General features: G+C 40.7%; 1 protein-coding gene across 6 annotated transcripts in view; it reads right to left on the bottom strand.

The window, feature by feature from the left end:
* Positions 1–21,285, bottom strand: part of STS (steroid sulfatase) — a 168,088-nt gene that overhangs the window by 120,394 nt on the left and 26,409 nt on the right. For 4 of the 6 annotated variants that reach the window (XM_043499479.1, XM_043499343.1, XM_038387027.2 and 1 more), the window contains 3 exons: positions 5,385–5,537; positions 3,414–3,535; positions 381–503 (listed from right to left, as the gene is read on the bottom strand). In XM_043499479.1, the coding sequence (XP_043355414.1) occupies positions 381–503; positions 3,414–3,535; positions 5,385–5,530 (391 nt within the window). In that variant the 5' untranslated portion in view covers positions 5,531–5,537. The remainder of the gene's footprint in view (positions 1–380; positions 504–3,413; positions 3,536–5,384; positions 5,538–21,285) is intronic. The other 2 variants (XM_043499407.1, XM_043499376.1) reach the window with 1 other exon arrangement.

Raw genomic sequence — 21,285 nt, 5'->3', positions numbered from 1 at the left:
TATTGCATCTACTTGTCACATTTTAAACTTAGATTGTAAGCTCTTTGAGGCCTTTTTTTGTTCTGTGTTTGTACATTGCATTGCACAATGGGGCCCTGATCCATGTTTGAGACCTTATGCATTATGTCAATACCGATCAATAAGAAGACATTAGAAATTATTAGTGCTTCACACATGCACAAATTTTCTCTGAATGTGTTGCAGTTCTTGTGAGCTATAAAGTATTACAGGAGTAAACTCATTGCATTGAGGAAGAAAACAATGTGTGACTGATATAATACTTCTTGCACTGTAGAAAGTGCACTTTTTATTTAAACGAATAATAAAACATATGCTATTATATAATATAGTTGTTGCTATACATATATCAACAGTCATACCTATAAGAGCTGTAGAATAACCTTTCTGCTTCAAAAGGTTCGCAAAAGTTATTTCTTCAATGGGAAGTCCACCAGAGGAGGCAGAAAATAAGAAGACACCAATGTTTGACAATGCAGCCATTCCTAAATGAAAAAAAAAAGAAACTTTTTTTAAAAAGTGGTGTCACTAGAATGACATTTTCCCACCAGCAGCTATAGCATCAAATGGCAGGGAATTGTTTGTTTCCGTTGAATCAGATCCTTTTTCCACTTTTATGCAAAGTTGAGAAGTAGATATGGAGAAACATTTCAAATTACTGTGGGCCCTGCCAAACAGACAGAAAATTTCTGTAGTCATTACTATGACATAACTGTATTCTGACAGCAGAATTTGGGATTGCACGATTTAATATTTCTTCTTTCCTTAAGAGTCAGGACCACAGAGTAGTGGTTAGACCAGGAGACCAACAGTCAACACTCCGAGGTTCTATTTCCAGATCTGACTCTCTGTATGAATTTGGGCAACTCACTCAACATCTCTTTGCCTCATTTTACCCACCTGTAAAACTATTAATACCATCTACTTCATGGTGATGTTGTGAGGCTTGGTTAATTGACATTTCTGAAGTGTATTTTTGAAATCCTCAGAGCAAGGCACTAAGGGTGGGATACACAAAAGTATTAAGTCCCAGTTTTGGCTCCACTGCGATCTGCAAAACTCTTGCCGAACTCTGTAGATGCCCAAACTTGCTCACCATCTATGTTTTGCAGAGTAAAAGTTCCCCAAGCATTTACCTTTCTGCCTCTGGGCATGTGCACTGCTGCCTCACTTTAGGTGTCCAGATGACTATCTCCTGCCTAAGCCCCAGAGCGATTCACAAACTGGGGAAAGACAGGCATTCAACGGCATAAATTTTGTGCTTGGCCCAATCCAGTAGATGTGCTCAGAGTGCATCTACCGGATCGGGTCCCATTCAAAGTCCCTGAGGAAGAGGAGGAGTTGCTGCCCACCTTATAACTTTCAGCCCAGTGGTTAGCACACTCACGTGGGATACAGGAGACCCAGGTTCAATTCCCCCTACATCAGAGTATCCCATAGCTCAGTGCAGTGATTAATTTGTAATTGAAAGAGGTGCCAGGGCTCAAACAATTTTTTTTACATTCATAACTGATACAGCAAGCCCAGAGGTGCCAGTGTTGAGCCCTGGCAAGCCGTGGCATGAATTAAGCACTGGATCCGTGGTTAGAGCACTTTTCTGCCACCACTTCACTGCCTCCATCTCCCCCACAATCCCTGTTTTGTGTGGGAAAAAAGCAGACACCTAACTCATTCCCTCACTAATGCCTTAGATGTAGGGTGACCAGATGTCCTGTTTTTAAAGGGACAGTCCCATTTTTGGGGACTTTTTCTTATATAGGCGCCTATTACTCCCCACTCCCTGTCCTGTTTTTTCACAGTCGCTATCTGGTCACACTACTTAGATGCCTAAACCATCTGATTCCAGGAGGCGGGTTCCCATTTGGGGATTGCTAAGCAGAGCAAGATGTCTTTCTGCAGCCTGAACCTAGGCACCTATCTCTGAGAACACACCCATCTGGTCAGCATCTCCCATTGGCTAGTTTAGGTGGGTCCCCACCTAGTGTGCTGGCTTCTGTGGACCACGTTCTTAGGAGCTCCCCATTCATTATATAGGGATCCTAGGCACCTAGCTCATCTTGGTGGATCACAGTCTTGTTACTGTGATATTCTAGGCACCTAGACATGCTCATTGTTGCTTCATGGATCCCACCATATATATGTAATTGTAGCAGCAAGAAATGAAAAAGACCTATTGGACCAAATCATCAAAGTGATCTCAACCTTACTTCCAACTTAGCCCTCAGTTTCGCACCCACAATCAACATGCTCAAAAGATAGGAGTTGTGTTCTCTACAAAAATACTTTATTTATTTTATTTGAAAATATATTTAAATATCTCAGGTCAGGTCCTCAATTGGTATAAATCAATGCAGCTCCATTAAGGTTATTGGGGCTATACTGTTTTACAGCAGCTGGGGATTATTAATTAATTCATTATTATTAATTATTATTAGTTGTTGTTATTATTATGCCATTACTTTTCTTCAGGTTTCTCCCTCCCATTAAATATCTGGGTTTTGGATTACTTTCCTTCAGATGTTTTAGCCTGAATTATTGCAAGTTGAAACTCACTTTGTTATTTTCTGAACATGTTTCTGATATCTCAGGGTCCTTTGGTATTAGTTCTCTGTCTCCACTAGTATTTGCAATTAGTTCCCATTGAACAGCTTTTATAAATTTGACAAAAAAGAATGTTTACTCTTTCATTGATACATGAAGATATTAAAGATGACTTACGGCAGGGCAATCAATGAAACTTTCAGCTAAAAACAATGAATTTTTCAGAAAGTCAGAAATACATGAAAACAAGGGTCACAATGGAAAGTTGTTTGCAATTTTAAATATAGCAGGTGCTATTGGTAATAAATACATATTAGCTTCCTTTACAAAATAAACTATGAATCAATCCAGCAGGTTACACTGATTGCTGCAGTTGCAGCTTGTTACTTGATTGGAATGAACATACAAGTATTAAGCAGGACCCTGAGACATGCTTTGCTTTCATTCTCAGAAGCAAGAATAGGAAATGTGTTATCACTAATGAACAAGCAATCTGATTAATATAACAGTCCTCGCTAAAAAACACATTTGGGAATGTTAAGGTGTCATGGTGAAGCACCCACACACAGTCTTAGCCAACCAAGAACTGCTAAAGTTAAAGTTGTATGCACTTGCATGATTCTTAAAATGAAGGAGGAGAGTAGGACATGGCATGGATATGCTTGGTGGTGAAGATTCTTCACTCTCTTTTCCCAAGCACTCAGCCTCGCTGGGCACTTGACTGAGTATCTGATCCAGTGATTATAAAGACACATCCAGCCAGTACCAGGGCAGAAGACAAAAAATGCAAAATAGTTCCTGTCAGAGGCAAAACCATTCCACATAAATGATAATGAAACATTAATGAATTTTACCTGATCTGACAGGGTATCGGCCTGTCAGAAAAGCTGCTCTGCTTGGGGTACACAGTGGAGATGCTGCTATGTGTTGAGTAAATGTCACTCCTCCTTTAGCTAGCTTGTCAATATTGGGGGTTCTAGGGAAAAAATATATACATATATAATAATTTCATATTGATTATCTGGAAATGGTCAAATTAAAGCTCCTGGGATAAAATTTTCAAAAGTGCCTCAGTGTCTTAGGAGTCTGATTTGCACTTTCAAAGAAATTTAGGCTCCCAAGTCACTTACGCACTTTTGAAAATTATGACCATTGTCAACATATCGGTCTAGTGCAGAGGTGGACAAAATTTTTGGCCCAAGGGACAAATCAGGGTTGCAAAACGGTATGGAGGGCCGGGTAGGGAAGGCTGTGCCTCTGCAAAGAGCATTGGCCCCACCCCCTATCTTCCTCCTCTCACTTCCGCCCCCTGACTGCCCCCCTCAGAACTCCTGACCCATACAACCCCCCGATCCTTGTCCCCTGATCGTCCCCTCCCGGGACCCCCCGCCCCATCCATTCTCCCCGGATCCCACCTCCTAACCACCCCCGCTCCCTGTCCCTGACTGCCCCAACCACACCCCCACCCCGATAGGCCCCCCGAACCATCCAACCCCCGCCCACTCCTTGTCCCCTGACCGCCCCCTCCCAGAACCCGCGTCCCTAACTGTCCCCCCAGGACCCCACCCCCTATCCAATCCCCCCTGCTCCCTGTCTCCTGTCCACCCTGCCTCCCGAACCTCCACCCCATCCAACCGCCACCTGACTACTTCCCGGGACCTCCTGCCTTTAGCCAACCCTCCCATCCCCCGCCCCCTTACCATGCCGCTCAGAGCGGCAGGACAGGCTTATTGGAAAGCCTTCGAGGTGTGCAGGCGCGAGGGAGGAGTGACAGTGTGGAGGGGCCAGGGCTAGCCTCCCAGCCGGGAGCTCAGCAGCCAGGCAAGACGGTTCCGCGGGCCAGATGTGGCCCGTGGGTGGTAGTTTGCCTACCTCTGGTCTATTGCAACTTTTACAATACACTAAATGCGCAACCAGACATTTGACCTTGGAGTATTGCAGCTCAGAGTAGTATTCTGTTCACATTTCACAAACCTTATTAAAACATTGACAATATGGTGTACCCAAATTATATGTATATGTTACATAGTGTCTTGTATATTATTAAAACATATAGCTATAACCATGAGTTGTAGAAATTTTACATATTTCCGTTATTTTTCATATTATTAAAAAGCTCCAATATTGTAATACTGTATTTCAATATAAATGTTCAGTGTTTACCTATATACATATGTATGTATATATAATCACTCATTTAACAGGAAAGGGCCTTTAAATTATATTTTACTCTACTCAATCACAGTTTTGATTCACGCACGTGAAAAAACTCATGTAAATGTGGAAGCTTAACCTATTTGCTTTTTGCACCAGTACCGCAGCATGTTACCTAACCGGTGACAACAATCATGTTGGGAAGACATTTCTGAATTAGTCAGATATATTAACATTTGTTTTAATGGATTTAATTAGCATGCCATAGTTAAAGATGAACTGCAGTAAATCAAATGCGTAATGACAAGATCTCCACAAAGTTAAAATTTTGAGACTACTTCAAAATATGTATACTTCTGAAATTATGTTAAAAGAAAATTATCATTAATTTTTCTTGCTTGGATCACAATCTTTTATTGATTTTTTCTGTTTGTGATGCAGCTTTTTGGAGGACCATGTATATTTACCTAAATTTCTTCCTATAACAGTAAAGATACAAAGAAAGCCAAATATAAGCAGTCCACACTGTAGAAACAGTATTGATCTTTCTGTACAAAAGAAACCGTGCTGAAGCTCTAACTGTATTTAAAAGTTTAAAATCTGTAAGCACGCACTATGCTCTATACATAGATATGGTACACTCTCCCCCTCCTCCAAGTGTTTTATCAAACCTTAAAGTTTTGTTTCCATAACATCCCAGATCTCCAATGCCAAGGTCATCAACCATGATTAAAATAAAGTTGGGATTTGAAGTTTGGTAACTTTTGGCATTCTTTGTGGCATAGTGATAAAATAGTAGAAGTACGAGGATCCTCATCTTCCTCCTAGTGGTAGTGAACAAGTAGGAAATATTAAGGATAAAGATCATTGTTTGTCTTCACAATGGTTACTCTAATTCAGCACCATCATATCCCCAGTTATTATAGTAAGAACAAAAGGTGAAGAAAGAGCAATTATTATGCCTTTTAAGTTGACTCATACTATCAAGGTAGAAAATTTGACCTTTTTCTTAAGTACATACTTTATTATGTGTGTCAGGTGTTGGCCCCTCCTTCTCTAACACAAATATGGGGGATAGTGTTTTGTTAGGAAGCAAGACACTGAGACACTGCTTCTAGAAGAAGGTACTGAGACAAAGATCTTGTGTCCACAGCAAAAAAAATAAATACATGAATATCGTAACTTGAGTTCATTAATATGAATTACAATCCTGTTGAAGACAAGACAGTTTGAAGTCTTCACATGAGTTAGTCAGTCGAGTTAAAGTCCAACAAGGAATATTCACAATGTGTCCCAAACCTATCTTTAACTGCTTACAAATCCAGACAATAAGATAAACATTACCAGGTTTCAGAGTAGCAGCCATGTTAGTCTGTATCCACAAAAAGAACAGGAGTACTTGTGGCACCTTAGAGACGAACAAATTTATTTCAGTAAAAGCTTTCGTGGGCTACAGCCCACTTCATCAGCTGCATAGAATAGAACATATAGTAAGAAGATATATATACATACAGAGAACATGAAAAGGTGGAAGTTGCCACACCAACTCTAAGAGGCTAATTAATTAAGATGAGCTATTATCAGCAGGAGAAAAAAAAACTTTTGTAGCGATAATCAAGATGGCCTATTTCAGACAGTTGACAAGAAGGTGTGAGGTTACTTAACATGGGGAAATATATTCAATTTGTGTAATGACCCAACCATTCCCAGTCTCTATTCAAGACCAAGTTAATGGTATCTAGTTTGCAAATTAATTCCAGTTCAGCAGTTTCTCGTTGGAGTTTGTTTTTGAAGCTTTTCTGTTGCAAAACTGCCACCCTTAAATCTTTTACTGAGTGACCAGAGAGGTTGAAGTGTTCTCCTACTGTTTTTTGAAAGTTATGATTCCTGATGTCAGATTTGTGTCCATTTATTCTTTTGAGTAGAAACTGTCTGGTTTGGCCAATGTACATGGCAGAGGGGCATTGCTGTCACATGATGGCATATATCACATTGGTAGATGTGCAGGTGAATGAGCCCCTGATGGCGTGGCTAATGTGATTAGGTCCTATGATGGTGTCCCTTGAATAGATACGTGGACAGAGTTGGCATCGGGCTTTGTTTCAAGGATAGGTTTCTGGGTTAGTGTTTTTGTTGTGTGGTGTGTGGTTACTGGTGAGTATTTCCTTCAGGTTGGGGAGCTGTACATGTAAGAGAGGACTGGTCTGTCTTCCACCTTTTCATGTTCTCTGTATGTATATATATATATATCTTCTAACTATATGTTCCATTCTATGCATCTGATGAAGTGGGCTGTAGCCCATGAAAGCTTACACTCAAATAAATTTGTTAGTCTCTAAGGTGCCACAAGTACTCCTATAAATATTACCATACACTACAATTTCCCATCAACTCTTCCCACTGCGCATCCTCTTCCTCCTGGCCAGATAGGAGGAAGGATGCTGAACCAGGAAGTTACTGAGCAATTTTGGGAGGCAGTGGCATGGCTAGTCAGAAGCTGAAAAGAAGAAATCTGAGTAACTGCATTCCAGACATCACAGGTGGGTGCAGGTCTGTGAGACTCATTGGGGAGCAGCAGCGACAGGGCAGGGAGCCAGGGTAGAGAGGCCCCAGTGAGAGATACACCACTAACTGAACCTGGCCTGAAGACCTTAAAGCTCCTATTTACTTCTTCTAGAGCCTTTTAATAGAGAGGCCACACAAGGCACTAAGAACCCTACTCTCCAGTTGATTGATCCCAGTGACCCAATCAAAAAACCCCTATTGCTCATTTTGAACTGTAACTGTTTAGACCTCTCTATGTAGGGCATTTGCAACCTTTCCTTTTCCTGCCAGCCCTAGCAAGATATCATTTTCACTTAGCCATGTGTCTGAGTGATTACTGGGGCTGGCCAGGGCTAGCACCTACAAGCGGGCACACCAGGCCTAGCAGCTGAAACACCATCAGTACTTGCCTCCGAGTTGTGGTATACCTGGCACGCTATAGGTATTTTAAGGGTTTGCGATACTCCAGCACTAAGCAGCTAAAATTACAATATGTTTTAAGTTTCAGAGTAGCAGCCGTGTTAGTCTGTATTTGCAAAAAGAAAAGGAGTACTTGTGGCACCTTAGACACTAACAAATTTATTAGTGCATAAGCTTTCGTGAGCTACAGCTCACTTCATCGGATGTAGCTCACTAAAGCTTATGCAGTAATAAATTTGTTAATCTCTAAGGTGCCACAAGTACTCCTTTTCTTTTTGCGAATATGTTTTAAGGGAAGCTTATACTCTTTGAGCCAAAGGAGAGAGACTCATGTGGGACTAGGTAAGGCACGATGGGGGAAAGTTATGTACAGCTCTTATTACATTTCCCTTTTTGAAACCTCCATTTAACTTTTTACTGAGGCACAGACCAAAGTTCTATCTTTTCCAGGACCCTTCAGTGAACATTACACAGAATCAAACCTGGGGCTATGATACTCAAAACCCTCACCTTGAGCTCTCAGTCTCATTTAAAGACAGAGTACCACTCAGCTGTTTAGTATATATATATCTGTACTAATAGTACAAAAAAAGAAACATTTAAATAGTACCTGAAATATTCTTAAATTACTTTTAAACAAGAGCTATTAAGTAGTAAATCTATCACTGTGTTCTTCCTGCACAGACTTTCACAAATGCTTTCTACTGCTATTACAATCATAGAATCACAGAAGTGTAGAATTGCAAGAGACCTCAATAGGTCATCTTGCCCAATCTTCTGCACTCAAAGCAGGATTACATAATAAACTAGACCATTCCTGACAGGTGTTTGTCTAACCTGTTCTTAAAAACCTCCAAAGACGGATACTCCACAACCTCCAAAGGCAATTTATTCCAGTGCTTAACCACCTTGAAGTTAGGAAGATTTTCCTATTATCCAGCCTAAAATGCCCTTGCTGCAATTTAAGCCCATTGCTTCTTGTCCTATCCTTAGAGGTTTTCACCTTCCTCTTTGTAACAGCCTTTTATGTACGTGAAGATTGGTGTCATGTTCTCCCCACAGTCTTCTCTTCTCCAAACTAAACAAATCCATTTTTTTCCCAATCTTTCATCATAGGTCACGTTCTCTAAACCTTTAATCATTTTTGTTTCTCTTCTTTGGACTTTCTCTGAGTTGTCCACAGCTTTCCTGAAATGTGCTGCCCAGAACTGGACACAATACTCTAGTTGAGGCCTTATCAGTGTGCGGTAGAGTGGAAGAATTACTTCACATGTCTTGCTTATAACACTCCTGCTAATACATCCCAGAATGACGGTCAATTTTGTTTTTTTGCAATAGTGTTGACTCATATTTAGCTTGTCTGTTTACAAATAATTTTTTTGAGGAGGGAGAAGACAAGAGGGTCTGTTGAGAATTTCCCCCACACACATACTTTTCAGCAACCAAAAACTGAAAAAATCTCAGACAAAACCTGAATATTTTTTTCTTGACCATCCCAAGCCCTAACATTTCAGTATTCAGGCCATACTGGGGGTTGGGTTTTCAATGAAAACTTGAAGAAAAACTTTAATGAAAATGAACATTTTGTTGCTTTCATCAACATTTTTTAGGAGAACATATACATACCCCAACTACCTCTAATACATAACTATCCTTTCACCTCTGATGATTTATCAGTCTATAGTGCTTTCTAATCTGTAGTGTGTGTCACTATATGTAGTGTGGATTCTCCAGAGCTGGAATCAAACTACAGTGTGTCTCAATCCTTCTCCAAACATTTCTGTCTTGTTAGCAAACAGAAAGACTGTTGAGCGATTCTTCTAGTTAGCAGCATTGACCTTTGTGAATAGTTGACCTGGTTGCCCCAGCTTGTAGTCAGATAAAAAATCTTGTCTGTGGAAAATTTTGTACAGGTTTTTAAGACAATATATAAAATATCCAGTTCCTCTATTTCTACAGGGGCCTCACACAAAAAGGGCACTATCTTTTCCCCATAAGCCCAGCTGAATCAGATAAATGATTTACATCTTTCATCTCATTGAGCTCTATCTCTGTTGTTTCCTTAACAGAGACACAATCCCAATTTAAAGCACATAGCTAAGAGTTAAAAGTGATTTTCATGGGCTCTGGATTCCCTGTTGGAAACAAAGATTCTATCCCATCTCTCCCTCTAAGTCCACAAAATAGACCACAATGGACCATACAGTATTATAGGCATAGTTGGTAACAACATCTATTAAGTCACCCATCACTTCTCATTATAAGACCCTGTTCTCAGTTTCTTATATCTTTGCCAAACTAACTATTCAGTCTGAAATTTTCCATGCTGCATGTCTGCCTCAGGCTGAATATTTTAGAAAAGCTGCAGCTAAAATGCTTGTGCCATTTCACAGAATGAGGCTAGTGAAAAATATATTGTTTTGGACATGTTAAAAAATTCTGGCAGCCTTTTCTTTGAGAAGTTCTACTGCAGCCATGCTTTGGAACAAGAGGATGATATTTGGCAGGGGGTGACCTTTGTGTCAGGAGAGACATGGGGCACTGTAACAAGGGGAGCAAGAGGGCCATGGCCACATAACTTTTAAAAGTGAGACAGCTATGCCCTTCCACATTTTTCCTGCCTTAAGGGTGAGCGATAGGGAAAGAGGAGGCAGAGAGGAGTGAGCGGTGGGCAGAGTCTAGGGAGAAGAGGCAGAGTGGGGATGAGAAGAGATAGAACAAGGGTGGGGCTTTGGGGGAAGAGACAAAGTGGGAGCAGGAAGAGGTGGAAAGAGGGCAGGGCCTCAGGGGGAGAGGCAGAGTGGGGGGAGCCTTGTAGGAAGGGGCGGAATGCAGGCAGGGCCTGGGGGTAGGGACAGTGTAGGGGCAGGGCCACAGCCCAGGCACCGGTGGCCTCCCCACTTCTAGGGAGCTTCAGGTGCTCCTGGGTGTAGCCTCTCCCCCCCCCCCCGCCCAAATCTCACGCACTACCTATGCACTGAACTTGTTCCAGACCACGGCTGAACAGAACTTTTCGTGCAGTTGCCACTCTGGGCTGCTGTAAGCCATGCCAGGCGTCATAAATATAAAGGGAAGGGTAAACATCTTTAAATCCCTCGTGGCCAGAGGAAAAACCCTTTCACCTGTAAAGGGTTAAGAAGCTGGCATCTGACCAAAAGGACCAATGAGGAGACAAGATACTTTCAAAGCTGGGGGGAGGGGGGGAAATAAAGGCTCTCTCTGTCTGTGTGTTGCTTTTGCCAGGACCAGAGCAGGAATGCAGGTCCGAACTCCTGTCAAGGGCTAATAAGCAATCTAGTTAGATGTTTGTTAGATTCTGTTTTGTTTAAATGGCTGATAAAATAAGTTGTGCTGAATAGAATGTATATTCCTGTTTTTGTGTCTTTTTGTAACTTAAGGTTTAGCCTGGAGGGATTCTCTGTGTTTTGAATCTGATCACCCTGGCAGGTATTTACCATCCTGATTTTACAGAGGTGATTCTTTTACTTTTTCTTCAATTACATTTTTTCTTTTAAGAACCTGATTGCTTTTTTTCATTGTTCTTAAGATCCAAGGGTTTGGGTCTGTGTTCACCTATGCAAATTGGTGAGGATTTTTTAATTAAGCCTTCCCCAGGAAAGGGGGTGTTGGCTTTGGGAGGATTTTGAGGGGGGAAACATTTCCAAGAGGGCTCTTTCCCTGTTATATATTTGTTAGATGCTTGGTGGTGGCAGCAAAAAAGTCCAGGGGCAAAAGGTAAAATAGTTTGGGGAAGTTTTAACCTAAGCTGGTAAAAATAAGCTTAGGAGGTTCTTCATGCAGGTCCCCACATCTGTACCCTAGAGTTCAGAGTGGGGAAGGAACCTTGACACCAGGTCTGGGCACTGTAACTGAGAACAGGGAGCCTGTCTTTGCTGTGCTCACAATTGTCACCCTGCTAGGTCCATTCTGCAAAGAGGAGGCACTTGTCACATCTCAAATGAAGGAGGGACAAGGGCTAGACATGGTGGGAGAGGATAGATTGGGAGAAGTAACTTGAGGAGGAGGGAGAAACTGGAACTAGAGGCTGGCAAGGGGGTTGTGGACAAGGGGCTCTGAGATCAGCTGGTTAAGGAGACTGGGACTGGGAGCCAGGGATGGAAATTGGATGGAAGATGGGGAGTCAGTGGATGATGGAAAGACAGGTTAAACAAGGAACCATCAGCGGAGACTGTGACTGGCTAGGCAGAGACAGGGACTGGGAATCTGTGTGGCAGGGGGAAAGGAGAACAATCTAATAAGGAACAAGAAAAGAACTATAACTGGTTGTGCAAACAGACAGGGGAAGAAGTAGGTGGATGGGGAACATATGGGGAAGAGGAGTGGTTACAGAAAGTTGGGGGTGGAACAAGGTTCCAGGAGGAGGTGACTGGGATTGTCTGGGAAAGGAGAATAAGATAAGAATCCTGAGGAGAGGATTAATTAGGGAATAATTAATGGGAATAACTAGGTGAAGAGAATGGGTCTGGAATGAGGAGCCAGGGGGGAGAGACAGGACTGGACCATGGACAGGTTGGGAGCGGATGCTGCAGAAAAGTCTGTGCCCACTAGATAGACTTCCCTCCAAAGTCTGGCATGGAAGATTCCTGAGTCTCACCAATTCCCCAAGATTCCTGAGTCTCACCATTTCTCTGCTGTCAGCAAGTATCTGTGAAACCAACTGACAAGTATATGTCTCATTCCCCTCTAGTGCCTGTACATATATAGGGTGAAAATCTAATATGTCTATCAATTACTCTATTAACTTGAGTGGCCCAGGTCTGCCTAATGGAACTAAAAGTTACTCTGGATGGCCCACGTGGGTGTAAATATGATTTTTTTTCAGTTTGGTTTTTAAAAAGCATCTCAGAAATTACACACAAAAAAGTATGTTACAAGAACATTATTAAGGTTGCAAAATCAAGCATTCAAAAGACACCAGAATTAAGCTTCCCTGTGCAACCTTAATTTGCTACTCTTGTTCATATGCATATGATATAGTCTAATCACAAGGTCACATGCTATTCTTCCCCCTAAATAGCAAACAGTAGGTAAGACCATATTTTTAACCTCCAAAGCATGATAGAATCTTGTTAGAATTGGAACATATGGTTCTAGGGAATGCAGATATTGCAAAGTTTGAATATTAGTCCACTAAGTCACCCGCTCTGGGAATTACCATAATTTTTCATGCAAGCTGTAAAATTTACTAGGCACTCTCTAACATCACAAGGAACCCTGTTGAAAGACAACTCAGCATCGCTTTAACAATTTAGGGGGCACAGCCTAATTCTGGACTGCTCTGTTTGGCTTGATGCTTGAATGTGTTTCTCTGCAAGTAAAACTACTGTGACAGGCTCAGAAATATAAACTGAAGGAACAAAGTAATCATAAAAACACTGCAAATCATTCACGCAGTAGCAATCAGTAAACATTATTTATCCTGTTTGATTTCCCACTCTTGTGTAACCACTCTTATAATATTAAAATCCAGACGTGTACTTGCAGCACTAACAGAAACATCGTTTTATATGAAATCAAGCATATCAGGGTATGTTTTGACAACTTTCACAAACACTAAATTTCAAAGGTTAAGCTAATTGAAAAAAGACAAGCCTATATTTTAGTTAGAATATATGATCCAGAACAAGAAAGCCTTTTTGAACCTCTGGTGAGGCATTTAGCCAACAATGAACAGGACAAAGGTGGTGTTAATGAAAATCAAAATATCAACAGTATTTTGGTTTCCAGTATCAAAGTAGTACAATAAATGGAGGCCGTAACTTAGAAGCTGGCTGATCACTATCTTTATATCTTTATTTCAGTAAGATCTTGAGTCTGGATAGAAACATAAAACAGTAAACCACATAATACAATAAAACTATTTCTAATATTTAAAACTGATAAGATTGTAACTTTCAACACGAAACTCTAACCTCTTCTACTAGGAGTATCACGTAGCCTCTTCATACCCTTATTTTTGAAATATAGTCTATAAGAAAGAGTTGGTGATAGCTGTTCCTTTAGAAATATTTCTAGAGCATCTTCCTTTGTACATTTGCTAGAAGTCCCAATTTGGCTGGTACCAGCCTATAGATCCCTGGTGAGGACAGCCTCAGCCATTGTCTTGGTTCTCTGATTGTTCAGACATCAAACCACCATGGTGCTGCAATGTCTATGTCCCATCACTGCAGGAGCAGGAAAAGGAACAGGAAAGAGACAGATATGTGTGGAAAAAGGAAGAAATACATTATGATTAAGAAGACAAGGGAGCCACTGGCAGCCGCTGAAGAAAAAAGGGTGAAAAGCCACTGGGGAAGCAATGAGAATAGAAGGGAAGGACTTGGGAGTCAGGGAAAAAAGGGGAGCCTTGAAGGAGAAGGAGGAAGTATGAGATAGCTTTGGTGGGGTAAGAATGCAAATGCAATTTTTCCAAATAAAGCAAAAATCCAAAAGGGGAAACATTGAAAGGTTTTGTTTATATTTTTCCAAGAAAAAATATCTAGGATCTGATCCTGCATTGCCTTGTATATTCATTTACACCTGTGCAAAATGGATGTAACACACTACTATTCTGAAAAAAGAAAAGGAGTACTTGTGGCACCTTAGAGACTAACAAATTTATTAAAGCATAAGCTTTTGTGAGCTACAGCTCACTTCATCGGATGCATTCGATGAAGTGAGCTGTAGCTCACGAAAGCTGATGCCCAAATAAATTTGTAAGTCTCTAAGGTGCCACAAGTACTCCTTTTCTTTTTTGAATACAGACTAACATGGCTGCGACTCTGAAATCTGACTACTATTCTGAGTCAATGGTGTTTTACTTTAAGTCCACTTTTGCACAAGTGTAAGTGGACACACCAGTGGAGAATCAGGCCTCAAAATCCACTAGAATGCATAAACAGTCCAGTGGATGGTGCAACTAGTCTCTCACACATTCCTAGTTTATAAGGAGAACTGCCCTTTGTAACGCTTCTCAGATATTGGCAAGTATGCCTATAATATCTAGACATTCAAATACTACAGTGATATACATCATAGCAATGCCTATAAATGAATTTAAAGTTGATCAATTCTAGTATGGGAAAGGGGTTCTTTGTGTGTTGGAATAAAAATGGTGCCTGTTAAGTTTGAGACTTCAATAGAAACTCACATAACCAAAAGATTACACCTGCTTCAGCTTAGCAATAAACACTTGGAGTAAAATCCTGGCCCCACTGAAGTCAACGTGATTAGGATTTCACTCATGTTAGTCTCCCTTAGAAATACAGTCTGGGTTGCTGTAATCCCATATTTTAAAAAGGTAAAATATTAAAGTGGATGGTTCATTTACAGAAGACCACAGAACATGATAGCGTGAGAAAGACATAAAGATAAGACCCAGTAAGAATACAGACCCAGATAAGACCCAGTAAGAATAATTTGTATTATCTGAGAACAGGTAATTTAACTGGATAAATTAAAGGGTGAGGAAGGCTGGCCAGCAAGTAGGATACTGCTCTTTGACTTGAGATGCCTTGTTTCACGTCCATGCTCTGCCACACAGTTCCTGTGTGACTCTGGGCAAGTCACTTAGCCTCTCTGTGCCTCAGTTCCTCATTTATAAAATGGGGATAATAGGAATTGTCTACCTCACAGGGGTGTTTATCAGCAATGGGAGCCATATAAGAACCTAAGATAGATAGTATCAAACACTGGATTTCTATTTATTTGAAACTGTAATGTTTATATAATCAGATTAAATACCCTTTAATGGAAATATAAGAATTTCAAATAGTTAAAAAAATAATTCATCCAAATATAATTTTTACATTTTTTTTAAAAAACAGTACCCATCTTAATGTTACCTTCCTTCATAATTCATGTTACTGCTTTCAGAATTATAGATTTCATTTCACACACAGAAATCCTTTTTTCTAATAAACTCTAATATATAGAAATGCATATGTATAGCTGTTTTTACTGCATATGGATCTACCAAACATTTCTTTTCATTACAAATGTTCTGTCTTCTGCACAATATATTTTGACACCTCATGTAGAAGCTAAAGATTTGTCCTGTTTCTCTTAACAAAACTAGAAATGTGCCCAGTTTTCTCACCAATTAGCTCCTTGTCATCAACTTGATTATTATAGGAACATGCAGCAGCTGTCGCTACAATTGCTACAAAAAACCCTTCACACACACAATCTCCCTACAGTTTTATTCAGTTTAAGTGATTTATCTCTAAACTATTCCTTTCATATAGAAATCTGCAGAATTCTCCGATAAAATGTTGTCACATGCTTTCTACTGGGAGGTTTGCTAAAACAAACAACATTTAAAGATACTCACTTCAAAAATATTCTGTGATATACATGAATACCATGCCAAAAGTTATTTTAACTGGTTTAATAGGGTGCTAGTATTTCAATATGAAGTTCTAACAGACACAAAAAAGATGTCACTATAACCAAAATACACTTAATCCAGATGATTCTGCAAAAACAAAATTCCTCACTGTGTATTGGAAAAAAACAAAAATGTAAGCTTTGGAATAACAACAAAACAGAATAGTAGGACCATACTGTATATTATTATTATTATTATTAATTTCTGATATTAAAGTTTATTCATTCTTTACAGATAGCCATGTCTGCTGCATCTTTTGCTACGTCACATGACAAGTAAAGAACCATAGTCATTGTCTTCTGACACTGTACAAAGAACGTTGCTATTCTATTTCTATTTCACTCTAGAGCCTCTGCTTTTTCAACTCTCTAATAATAGGCTATGTTCTTTGTATTTAAAAAAAAAGCAGTTCCCACCTTCCCAATCCTTATTTAATAAGAATTATTATATATTATTAAAGTCCAGTGAACTCATGAATCAATATATGTATACTAGAAAAGGCACACACTTTGTAACTTCTGTAAGCACCGCTTATTGCATACACTGTATCCATCTTGAATTTCTCCACTCCACTCCACAAGCTCCCTGGGTACCATCCTCCCATCCCTCTCTATTTCAGAGACTCTCTGAAACTCCCCCAAACAATCTCTCCTCACCCACTAGGGGTTCTGTTGGCCCCCATACTCCCCCACAGCAGCGTGCCCCAATCTCTAGAGCCCTGCAAATCTGTATCGACTTTATATCTGCAGACCCTTTCTGTGGATACCAGCGCAGATGTGGATACAAAGGGCTCTGATGGTAAGAGCAGACGGGCAGAGGGCCTGGGGAGAAGGGACGGGGTCTGCTTGGGTCCCATGCCCAGGGCAGGTGAAGGGTCCATCACGGATCCCCACAGCTGCCAGCCTGGCTCTTACCGTGGCTGGGCTGCGGCTTCAAACTGTCCCCTTACCTGGCCGGAGCCTGGTCAGGGAGAGCTGCACTGGCAGCTGTGGGAAGCCTGAGTCTCTTGCCCTGGGCGAGGGGCTGGGACACTGGGTGGAGGGCTGCTCATGCCCCCCGCCTAGGGCAGGTGGAGGGTATGCCATGAAACTCCCCTAGCCCCATTTGCATAGAAAATGGGACAAGAAGGCATCTCCATTAGCATATAGAATGGAGAACAGAGATTCCAAGGTAAGAACCGAATGGAATTCTGGGACCAGAAAAGCAGGGAAGCACTGCATGATGGGGGGATCTCTGCTCCAGATGTTAATGAACCCATGCCTGCACACACCCAGCTCAGTAGTTATCAGACCAATTCTAGTAATAAAGCCTTTATTGGTATCCAAAATAGTAAAGCTCCCTAATTGTATTGTGAGCTCCCTCCAAAGAACACCACCCAAAGCCAGGAATGATCAGCTCCCATGGTCTAGCTTGAACAAAACAACTTTGATATACTCTCTTGTTCACACATAAACAAATCTAGTGTTCTCCCTTGAACCATTGTTGTTTCTCTACAAAAAACCCCTACCTATGCTCAAGTAAGTCTTCTGATGCCTGGATTCAAAATCTGCATCAGTTCTATTGGGACTTCATCTTCTCCTGACTGATCACGATCACTGAGGGCTCTGCTGTCTCCAGCACTCAGGACCCTGAGCTACCACCATCACCTGGGACCCCTGATCGATTCAAGCTTCATGGAGTGGTGAGAACCCAGCTCTCTCGCTCTCTCTCTAGACATAGCCTTCTGACGCTGACTTGTGTGATCAGTTATAGTTTTCTAAACTTGACTTTTATAATCAAATTTAAGTTAGATTTAATATTATCACTGTTTTGTTTGTTTGGCTCCCCTATGGTTATTACCTGGCAATAAATAACTGTAATGTTTAAGCTGGTTGCTTCTCTTTCTCACTCTCTCCTCTGCCCCCATGGATTTTTTTTGGTTTCCTCATTCGCTCTGCAGCAACTCTCCTCGTACCTAAGCTAAAGATCCCCGCAGCACCCAAAAATCCTGTGGGGTTTGCTCATCAAGTGGGTTACTACCAGAATAATTGTAACGTGAAAGTGGGGATAGAGACGTGCTGAACCTGGGACATAAGAGGGTGGCAGATTGAAAGTGCTGCTCAACTCAGCCTGCTAAGGTGTACTCTATTGTGGTGCGGTGCCCAAGGCATATGAGGGTGACAGCTTGGAGGTGCTGTTTGATCCAGCCTACTGAGTTCAGGGACATATAAGGGGTCAGCTTAGGAGTGCTGATTGACCCAGTCCTCTCAGATGCGCTCTGCTAGAGCGTGTGTGTGTTCGTCTGATTCTGGGGCTGAAGAACTGAGCCCTGGGGAACCTAGGTTCTGCAGAATAGCTTCATTGGGAGGGGACTTGCAGCAGGGAGAAGTAGAGGTTCATATGAGCACACAAGTGACACAAGCAGTACATTGACAGAAGTACAGAACCCCCCCATCCCAGTAAAGTAACCCTAATAAATGAAAAGGAGTACTTGTGGCACCTTAGAGACTAACATATTTATTTGAGCATAAGCTTCCATGAGCTACTAACAAATTTATTTGAGCATAAGCTTTCGTGAGCTACAGCTCTGTAGCTCACGAAAGTTTATGCTCAAATAAATTTGTTAGTCTCTAACCTGCCACAAGTACTCCTTTTCTTTTTGCAAATACAGACTAACACGGCTGCTACTCTGAAACCTAATACATGAGCGTACCCCAAAGTAATGGGCAAAGCTGGTAACGTGTGTTTCTCCTTTTCCTCCACTCACCCTCCCCATAGCTTTCTTCCAACTGGTTTGGGAGGGATGGACAGATGCAGGGTTGTACCCCCTCCCACAACTATAGAGCATACTTGAGGAGGCAGGATGAATAGAAGGGAGGGACATGTCTGAATGAATGAAGCCTCCTTTCCTGTCCCTATTAGCTGAGCATTGCCTCATAACTGTTATGTGGCTCCTAACAGGGGAATTGATTACTTCTGTTTAGGGTGGGGTAATTATGTTCTGGGGCCTCTGTAAAATTAATTTCAATGGTAGTTGGGTGTCTAACCTGAAAATCTCACTGATCACCTATTTGCATCTGTAGGTGTTCAAATACCTTTGAAGATCTGGTCCTAAGTCATTAAGAATTAGAGTCAAGAGGCTTTCTCCCATTGTGACACAGAAGTCTCATGTAACATGATGCAAAAACACGCTGTTTGTTCCACCAGAAGCAGCAAACTGCAATTTAATCAAATATGTTCAAAGACCTGATGCTTCCAGAAGATCCAAATTCTCAAAAATTGATCATGATGTCACTCTAAAATGGCTAGGTCATGTCAATTTCCTCAAAACACATACATTATGACAGAAAAGAAATCTTGAGGGTGTAGATCAATGGTCTTGGTTTGTGCCCATCTCTGTTAAACGCTTTATGGGGGTTCCAAGAAGGTGCATCTCAGCACAATTTTTTGTTTATTAAAATAATAACCCATCCTTAAATGTTGATGGAACAGAGATGAGGGAAAAATGAAGCAGCCTCCATTCCAACATCCACATCAGCAAAAACGAACATAGTGAGATGTTTAGAAAACCCTTAAGGAAAAATGTCTAATTTTAGATAATAAAGTTTATTGTGTTTCTAAATTCTACCAAGTCCATAACAGAACAGCCACTTAGGGCAGAATGGAAGGTAGAGGGCTAAAATACAGAGCTGGCTTTGGTGGTCTGAAGAGCCCATGGCCAATGAGCCCATCCCTCCGAATGCTAATCCCAACATTCATTTAAAAAAAGGTTTCTAGCCTTTTTCATTGCAGAGAAAGTCTTCAAAATGCAAGTCAATGAAAAGGACTGAAACTCTGTCAAAACAAAACTCTTAGGTTTTCATGATCCTTGGTCACAACTGCTCTTAGGTAGTCTTTGGGGTCTGTGAAGACCACAGTTGTAGGTCTCCTGATATTATATTCTTGTATTTTTTAAAAATAGGTTAGTTCATGCTATTAACATTTAAAGAACTATGGAAACCATCCTGCAAACCACTATGCACATGTGTAAAGTTACTCGTGTTGCATCAGGACAGGGCCCATAAATAGCACATAAAACCATGAAGAATCCTGAAAGTCAGCCATGAGTAATGGAAACTATTTTTGGAAACGGATGGTCGTGGCCTTACATTATGGAGAATATCCAAATAGGAAGGAAATATAGGTTTTTTTACACACCTTTAAAAAAAAAAAAAAAAAAAAAAACATATGCACACAGAAAAAAAGACTGAAGAACTACACAGAGCTTATATGGAAAAGGTTGCTTGTAAAATGTATCATAGCAAAGGAGAAAAATATCCTGAAGGTGTGCCAGGAGAGGGGCAAAACCATTAAAAAACAAAAACTGGAATGCTTGGATATTAACTGAGTTTTGTCAGCTTCTAATAGAATAATCATATTTTAGAGAAAAATAAGTTTCAGTAAATGCACAGTAGGAACCATCAAGTTACTCCCTTTAACGTCAAGGAAAAGAATGAATTATGAACATGTTTAACGAGACAAAACATTTGAGGACACAACTGAAACATAATAGGATTAGACAACAACCAAGTATTAAAAAGAATGATCTCTGAAATAGGAATGCATTCTGCAAGTTAAAAAAAAAAAAAAAGAAAACAAAAATCTGCTGAAGATACAAGAGGAGGCCAAATATGTTCTACAGAACCTGATAGAAATGAGTCTTGAATAAACAATGTAGACAAAGGCTCTTTAGTTAGAACAATACAGAAAAACTGAAATCCAAGCCATGATGTGTCAGGTGTTTTTTGTGGCACTTATAGGTAGAAATCCAGCTGCTTGTGTCTGTGTTTTCTTTTAGGAAGTTAGGTGGAGAATGCAGGAAATCTTTAAATTCCTGAGGAGTGTTAAGAAACTGTGTCCTCCCTTAACAAATAAAGGTTAACTTGATAGGGTCCCACACAGCATGACAAGCCTCGTTTTTCATTAGATCATCATTATATTTATTTCACTTCCTTTTCTTCTGAATGTTTCTACACCAAAGCCTAGGCATAGGGGAAAAAAAAACCTGACTGTTCTGAAAAGACACCTTTTCCATTGTCTTGCTCTCCCTTAGTATTTTTTTTTCTGGAAGCTGAGCAGTTTCTCAATAATTGCTCTTGGGGTCTCATTATCTGGACAGAAGCACTCTGTGGGTGTGTTTGAATTCAACAACTAGGGAATTTGTATCCTTTTTCAAAATATCCTTAAATGAATTTTGGACA

Source organism: Dermochelys coriacea, chromosome 1 (assembly GCF_009764565.3).
Source record: "Dermochelys coriacea isolate rDerCor1 chromosome 1, rDerCor1.pri.v4, whole genome shotgun sequence".
NCBI classification, from domain to species: domain Eukaryota; kingdom Metazoa; phylum Chordata; order Testudines; family Dermochelyidae; genus Dermochelys; species Dermochelys coriacea.
The sequence above is the reverse complement of the archived record's forward strand: the minus strand, read 5'-3'. Positions and strand labels throughout refer to the sequence as shown.